General features: G+C 51.8%; 1 protein-coding gene across 6 annotated transcripts in view; it reads left to right on the top strand.

Annotated features, from left to right (window-relative positions):
• Positions 1–6,006: 6,006 nt before the first annotated feature.
• Positions 6,007–8,105, top strand: part of Chi (LIM domain-binding protein 2 Chi) — a 142,629-nt gene continuing 140,530 nt past the window's right edge. For 2 of the 6 annotated variants that reach the window (XM_080276032.1, XM_080276031.1), the window contains exon 1: positions 6,007–6,838. In XM_080276032.1, coding sequence (XP_080132158.1) covers positions 6,306–6,838 — 533 coding nt within the window. In that variant the 5' untranslated portion in view covers positions 6,007–6,305. The remainder of the gene's footprint in view (positions 6,839–8,105) is intronic. The other 4 variants (XM_080276026.1, XM_080276029.1, XM_080276028.1 and 1 more) reach the window with 4 other exon arrangements.

Below are 8,105 nucleotides of genomic sequence, written 5' to 3'. Positions count from 1 at the left end.
TCCCTCCGTTTCCCGTCCCGTCTCGTGCTGTTATCCTCTCTCTCTCTCTCTCTCTCTCTCTCTCTCTCTCTCTCTCTCTCTCTCTCTCTCTCTTTTCCATTCTTCCTCACTTCCCTTCCTCTCTTCCTCCTCACCTCCCACCCCTTTTCCGTCCCTTCATTTCCTGTCAACTTCTCTCTCTCTCTCTCTCTCTCTCTCTCTCTCTCTCTCTCTCTCTCTCTCTCTCTCAGTGGCTTCGGTGGTGCAGTGGTAACGTATCCAGCTCGCATCTGAAAGGCCTCGAGTTCGATTCCCGGGCCGGTCAGACTGGTGGACGAAGTTTGCTCACCGATCGGTATACTCTTAGGGACCTGGTTGGAACTTCGATTGTTGCCTGTCGTATTCAAGGGGATGATTGGACCTCAGTAGAAATTGATTATCCGCCTGATGACCCCACGTGTTGTCGATAGGTGCTCTTAAGTTTCATTTTTCTCTCCCTCTCCCTTCCTCCTCTTCTCTCAATTTTTTTCCCATCCTCCCTTTTTCATCCCTCCCTCCCCTTTTTTCCTCCTTTCCTCCCCATTTCTTTCAGTTTTCTTTCATCCTCCCTTTTTTTTTTTTTTTTAATCCCTACCCCCCTTTCTTCCTCCTTTCCTCCCCTTTTCTTTCTCCGCACTTTACTCCTCGTCCCTTTCCCCCTCCCTTCCTTTGCTCCTCTTTTCCTCTCTCTCTCCTTCCCCCTCCTTTCCCCTCCCTCCCTTTCTCCCTCCTTTTCTCTCCCTCTTTTTCTCCCTCCTTTTCTCTCCCTCCCTTTCCCCTGCCTCTCCCTCCCCCTCCTTCCCCCTCCCTCCCTCTCCCTCCCTTTTGACTTCCCTCCCTCCCTTCCCCCCTCCCTTCCTCTCCCTCACTTTCCCCTTCCCTTGCTCCCTCTCCCTATCTTCCTCCTTCCCACCCACTTTCCCTCCCCACTTCCCGTTCCGTCTCTTCCTGTTATCCTTTCCTCCCTACCTCACCACCTCTTCCACCTCAGCCTTACGTGGGAAAGGGATGAAGGGACGGGAGTATGTGGAATGGGTGGATGGGGGGGTTGTGGTGGAGTAGTTTGGTGTGGAAGTGGCACTGTGGATTAGGTATGGAGACGTAGGGGTGTAATCTAAGAGTCTTCGAAGCATCCACTCCATAGCGATTTATTTTGCACCTTAACACTCACCTGTATGCTAATTATATCGTGTTAATCTCGGCAGTTTTCATCAGTAACATATAATATTTTAATGTATTGGAGAATGAATCGGTAAGGAAGAGCTTTTAGGTAATCCCCATAGCCGTTTAGACTCGTGATACTTGGGGGTGTGGGAGAGGTACTGAGTTCGGATGGATGGATGGGTTAGGGATGGGGTAGAGCGGTGTAGTGAGGACGGATGTGGTCGGCTGGGATAGGTTGATGTGGGACGGGTGGATGGGACGGGGTGGGGTGGCTTGGTGTGGGTGGGGTTAGGTTGTGTGGGTGGATGGGAGGGGAGGCTTGATTATGGACTTGATATGGGACGTTGTGTGTGTGCTTGCGTGATTGCGTGCGACAGGGGACTGCAGAGGATGAGGCTTGTGCTTGTTAGTATAGATCTTAATAGGGTTAGGAATGGCAGAAAGGGTTGTTAGGAGGGTGGGGAAGGGAGGTAACTGAGATGGAAGTGAACAGGATAGTAGTGGACTGGGATAGTGATGGCTAGGCAGAAATAACTAGAAGCCACAGTTGGATAGGGAAAAACGTGGATGCAGTGGGTAAAGGAACATGTAAATAGGATGTGGATGGTATGTGGATGTTGTGGGGAAAGGGATATGTGGATAGGATGAGCAGGGGATGTGGTGTGGGTGGATAGAGAGGACAGTGGATTGGGCGTAGGTGTGTGGTTTTCATGTATGGTATAGCAACTTGTGGGTAGGATAGGTTTGGGGGGCGAATGGGTTGGGAAGGCAGGATGGATGGTAGATGGGGAGGAAAAATGAGGGATAGAGTAGGGTTGGTGGGGAGGATGGTGGGTGAATAGAAGGATTTGTGGGATAGGATGGGGTTGATATGAAGGATAGCGAATAGGTAGGGGGGGAGTGTAGAGGTGGAATGCAATGATAGGATGATGGATGGGTAGAGAAGTATGTGGAATGAGGTTGACACAGGGTGATGGGTAGGGAGAGAGAGAGAGAGAGAGAGATGTGGGGTTGGGTAGATGAGGTGTGGTGTGAGATGGATAGGGAGAGAGGTGCATGGGGTGGGCCTGTAGGATTGTTGGTAGTGAGGGAAGGAAGGGAGAGAGTGGGATGGTCATGACAGGGGAAATGGTGGAGAGGGAAGGAGAGGGTGTCATGGGAAAGGGAAGGGGCATGATGTGGGGTGGGCAGTACAGGGAGAATAGGAGATGGTGAGTGAGGGATGCTGCTGCTGATAATGATGATGATGATGAGCGAGACATGTAGGGTATGGTGGGAGTAGTGGATGAGGAATGGGAGGACGGGGAGTGAGGTGAATGGAATGAGGTAGGGTGGGCAGGGGAGAAAGGATAGTAGGTGAGGAGGAGGACGAGGAGGGATGGAGAAGGGAGGACGGGGAGGAGAGTGGATGGAACGGGGGATGGAGAGGGGAGGAGAGTGGATGGGATGGGGAAGGGAGATGGAAGTGTTTGGGCTTGGACAGTGTGTGTGGGATGGGATGGTCAGGGCGAGATGTGGGGAAAGGACGAGGAGAGAGCTGTATGGGATGAGGGGGCAGTGTGTGGGATGGGGTGGGCAGGGAGAGACGGGGCTTGTGAAATGGGGAGGGGAAGGGAGGGTTGTTTATGAGGTGGGTAGAGAGGACAGAATGTGGTGTGGTATGGTGTGGGTAGGGAGGACAGTTTGTGGTGTAGTGTGGGATGGGATGGTTAGGAGATTAAGGGGCGATTCCACAGTAGTTTTCGTTTGTTTGCTTCCTCCCCAACCACACTTATAACTACATTTTTTTCCAAAAAGTTCAGTATCCACTTTCACTATCCCTGTCAAATGGTTAGATAATTAAGATTGCTACATAGTTTAGTCACCAAAATCATCATATAATTCAGTCATAAGTCATTTACACAGTTCAGAGTCTTTCGTTTGGGTGCTTGCAAACCACTACAATCAACTGTGGAATCGGCCCTAAGTGTGTAGTTTGGTGTGGGATGTGTGGGTAGGGGGGGAAATGAGTAGTGTGATGTGGGATGAGTAGGAAGGGCAGTATGTGGTGTGTTGGGTGAGATGGATGGGAAGGATAATGCGTAGTTTAGAGTGGTATGGATGGATAGGGAGAGCGGTGTGTGGGGTGGGGTAGGTGGCAAGGACAGTGTGTAGTTTAGGATGGTATGGATGGATAGGGACGGCGGTGTGTGGTGGAGGATGGGGTGCGATGGGTAGGATGAGCGGTGTGTGGTGGGTATGGAGGACGGTGAGTGGTGTGGGGAGGGCGGTGTGTGTGGGGTGGGGTTGGATGGGTGGGTAGGGAGGGCGGTGGTGGGGTGGGTGTTGCGCTGGTATGCGGTGCGGTGCGGGACGGAGTGGAGGTGCAGTGAGTTACCTACCTGTCCAGAGGTGGCCACGGAGGAAGGCAGGACGGGGCAGGACACATGGTAAAAGAGTGTAGACATGGTAGAGAGCCATTTCAAAGAGTTATGGGGGGGGTAGAATCATGGTATGGGAGGAAGACTTTGGGCAGATTGGCATGGCTTAAGGTAGAAATATGGTAGTTGGATACAGCAGGGTTAGGGATATGGGAGAGAGAGAGAGACGAGAGGTAGGGTTATAATACAGTGACATGGTAAAAGAGTTAGGGTATGGTAGAGGTCGGGGCATGCGTAGAAGAAAGAGGCATGGTAAAGAGGTAGAGGTATGGTAGTGGAGTATGGTGGGAGAATGTTGTGTGGAAAAAGTGGCATGGTAATTTTTTTTTTTTTTTTTTTTTTTTTTAGAGAGAGAGAGAGAGAGAGAGAGAGAGAGAGAGTGAGTGAGTGACAAAGAAGGAAGGGTATAGTTAAAAAAAAAAAAAAAGTGGTAAAGAAATAGGAAAGAGGCATGGCATGGCATAGAGGCAAAAGTATGGTAGTGACGCATGGTATAAGGATAGGGGTATGGTAGAGGGGAATGACATAGGTAGCCCTACAGTGTGCTGTTGAAAAGACTGATGCAAGGCCGGGAATATGGCATAATGGTAGGGGTATGGTAGAGGGACATGGCGCAGAGGTTGAGGTATGGGAGAGGGACATGGGATAGGCCTAATGGTAGCGGTATGACACACGAGTAGGGATGTGGTTGGTAGATGGCATGACATAATGGTGAAAAGGCATGACATTAGGGGTATTCTGGAGTGGCATGGCACAGGGTAAGGAATGGGATAGGGGTATGGCAGTGGTTAGGGAAGTAGTAGAGGAGCATGGCAAGGTTAAGTACTTAGTACATGACACAAGGGTTATGGGAATGGAAGAAGGGCATGACAACTGTAAAGGACATGGCAGAGGGACAAAAATGGTATGATATATGAGGGGCATTGTGTACGGCGGCATGACAAGAGTAATGGAAAGGGTAGAGAGACAGTGATGATGATGATGATGATAGGAGAAAAACAACAAACCATAGGATAACATAAGCTTGAATGCCAACAAATAGAACATTAAGAATTTTGCTTGGTACCATAGAGACATTATAGAATTATATGTTAAAAAGGGGAGGATAGTGGCTGAATCGGTAGAGAGGCGGCCTGCAGTCCTGATGGACCCAGGATCGAATCCCGGCTGGGGCAGGGAACAGTTTAAGGATTTGAATTTCATAAAAGTAGACTTTCCTGATCTACCAGATGACCCGCCGACATGTCATAAAAGTACCCCCGCTAATACCAATACACCAGTCCTGTATGAGACAGCCCTAGCATGTATTCAATATGGACGGTGGGTGTTAGCGCCGAAGTGGTGACATGTAGAGAGGTGTATGGTATGTAGGAGGACTACTGGGCCTTGAGAGCAGGCTGTGAAGCCTATGCCCAGAAGTCGGACACATAAAAAAAAAATAAGAAAAATGAAGAGAGGAAAGATTTGAGGTAAGAGTGGAAGGAGTGAGGGAAGGAAGGCAGGAATAAATACATCACTCAACTTTAAATATTACCAGAGACGCGTTGAACATATATTTTAAAAGAGGAGTTAGAATTATATATTTAAAAAGGAGGATAGATGGATGGGAAAAGATTTGAGATAAGTGTATGGAAGGAGTTGAGGGAAGGAAGGCAGCAGGGGTTGAGGTGAGGGGTACCACCATTCAGGGCATCCGTGTTGGGGCAGTGGTAGGGATGGTGATTTAGAGCCCCCCTCCCCCTGCCCACCCTACATACCCCACCCCCTTCACACCCGCTCCTCCCCCTCCCAGCTTGAGTTTCTTACTAGTGTTTAATTTGCGGGCGTGTGTGGCGTGGGTTTGGTTGGTGGGGGTGTCGTGGTTTGGGCGTGGCGTTGAGGGTCGTGTGGGCATGGGCGTGGTGAGGTGCAGTGGGGGTGTGGGAGGGACGGGGTGAGTGTGGGGTGGGGGGGAGTTAGTGAGGCGCGACACGCAGCAACGTTTGTGTCCCCCCCCACCCCTCCCCGCCACCCCTGCCCCTAACACGCAGGAGGGGGGTGGGTGGGAGTGAGTGAGTGTGTGCGTGCGCGTGTGAGTGTGAGCGGTGTTGTGTGCGATGCCGGGCGGCCGCGTGGGTCCTGCGCTCCGCTCTCCTGCCCTGCCTGCATGTCCTCCTCCACGCTCAAGATTCATTGATTGACGTGTGTGAGGATTACACGGCACCCGGGGAGAGGCTAGGAGGCGCGCGGCACGCTGAGAGAGAGCCGGCCAGCGCCGCAGAGAGGGCACCCAGAGAGAGGCAGAGAGAGAGAGGCCAGGCAGAGAGAGATAGAGAGAGAGCGGTGAGGTGTGCGCGGGAGAGAGGCGCGGGAGAGAGCCACCTCCACCACACCACCACCACCACAGCCAGCTACAGTCAGGCCGGGACCCGCCAGTCACCGCCACCGTTGCTGCCGCTCCGCCGCCACTCGCCGCCACTGCTGTCCCGCCGCCGCCACCGCCACCGCCGCCCGTGGTGGCGCCGCCCTCACCTGTGTGTTGATGCACCGCGCGCCCCCTCTGGCCGCTACTCCGCCCGACGTGCATGAGGTGGCTGAGGTAGTGGGGGGCGCCGCCCCCAGTGACAGGTGCCAGTGTGCCGTGAGCACCACCGGCCACATGGTGTAGTCAGCGTGGCCCGGCGCCACTTTATGGTGGCCTCACACACCTGAACACATCGCTATATGCCCATCAAGACGGGTCGCCGTAAGCAGCCCGTCGCCACGGGGTTGGGGGCCCCAGGGGACCATGACGGCCTGCCCCCACCCCCACACATCATGACCAGCGCCGTGGGCCCCCAGGTGCCAATCAGCGGGGACACAGCCCCCGTGGGACCTGGGGGCATGCCCCATGGCCCTCAGGGTGGCCCTGTGGGGCTCGGCGCACACCCCGGCCACGGGCCACCTGGTGGCCCCGCTGGGTTCCTCCATGGTCCAGGCCCTGGTGGACCTGGAGGACCCGGTGGCCCTGGACCAGGTGGTCCAGTTGCCCCTGCTGGCTCTGGGCCAGGAGGTCCTGGTCCTGGGGGACCCAATATGCCCACGGGTCCGGGCATGCCCGGTCCGGGTATGCCCAACGGACCCCAGGGTCCCACAGGTCCCAGTGGTCCAGGGCCAGGGATGATGCCTGGACCAGGACCCGGAGGACCAGGTGGACCAGGCATGCCGATGCATGGTCCAGCTGGGCCACCAGGACATATGAATCCAGCCTTCTTCAGGTAAATATTGCCATGTTGTATTAGGCTATATTGATGAGGCCAGTGTTGTTGTGGTGTCACTGGCCCCGCCCTCCTCCACAACACCTACCCTACCGCCACACACGCCCCACACCTCATCCCACCTCAAGTGTCAGGCGACGCTCTGTGCTGTGCTGTGTGCGGTGGCAGGGACAGGTATGTGACCATGAGGCAGAGCGGCGGGTTTGTTGATGTTTTGCTGCTAGTGTGATGATGCTGAGGAGAACCAGTGTTTGGATGCAAGGGGTAAAAAATATTTGTGGTGGTGATGAGGGAGTTGTGTTGTGATGTGTTATGATAGGAGAGGGCGGGTGTTGTAGTGGTGATGATAGTGGCTGGTGTCGGTAAGCTTGGTGGTGTGGTGGGTTTGTTATGACTGTAAGTAAACGTGCTCTGCTGGAAGTGGATTTGGTAACACTGTGTTGAATAAGGAGTCTGGCTTTCTGGTAAAACTATTTGGTCACTGATGAATAATTGGTCTCGCTTGTATAATAATTCTCTCTCTCTCTCTCTCTCCTATATTTACGGCAGAGGTTAATGGCTTTCTGGTTGCTAATATACGTTGTCTTATGTTCTCTATAATTATAATTTAGTATATATGATAATGGTAAAAGAATAAATGATGGATCTTTCACTGATATAACAGTTTATGGCTGAAATTAATGGCTAGGCTGAAAATAGCATGTCTCTGGTTGTATTCCATATTTTTTGGAGTTATGGTAATGATAATATTTTAATGGTGATAATGGGATGGTGGTTAGTGATGTGATGATGGTGGTAAATGAAGATGGTGATACTGGTAGTTGTGGTGATTGGTTGGGAGGTTGATGATCTTGGTGGTGATTGTGGTTGATGTTTGTGATAGTGGTTGTTGGTTGATGTTTGTGATAGTGGTTGTTGGTTGATGTTTGTGATAGTGGTTGTTGGTTGATGTTTGTGATAGTGGTTGTTGGTTGATGTTTGTGATAGTGGTTGTTGGTTGATGTTTGTGATAGTGGTTGTTGGTTGATGTTTGTGATAGTGGTTGTTGGTTGATGATTGTGATAGTGGTTGGTGATTGATGATTGTGGTTGTTGGTTGATGTTTGTGATAGTGATTGTTTGGTTGATGGTGATAATATTTACCAGTAGTGATGGTCGTGGTTGCAAATTGATGATGGTAGTGGTTATTTGTATATTTATTTATTGCAATAGTGGGGGTTGGTTGATGTCAATGGATTTTGGTGGATGGTGGTAGTTATATAGAGAAT

This window comes from Coenobita brevimanus, chromosome 63 (assembly GCF_032717465.1).
Source record: "Coenobita brevimanus isolate Jiangsu-jjx chromosome 63, ASM3271746v2, whole genome shotgun sequence".
Classification (NCBI taxonomy): domain Eukaryota; kingdom Metazoa; phylum Arthropoda; class Malacostraca; order Decapoda; family Coenobitidae; genus Coenobita; species Coenobita brevimanus.
This window is presented reverse-complemented; position numbering and strand designations above follow the sequence as displayed.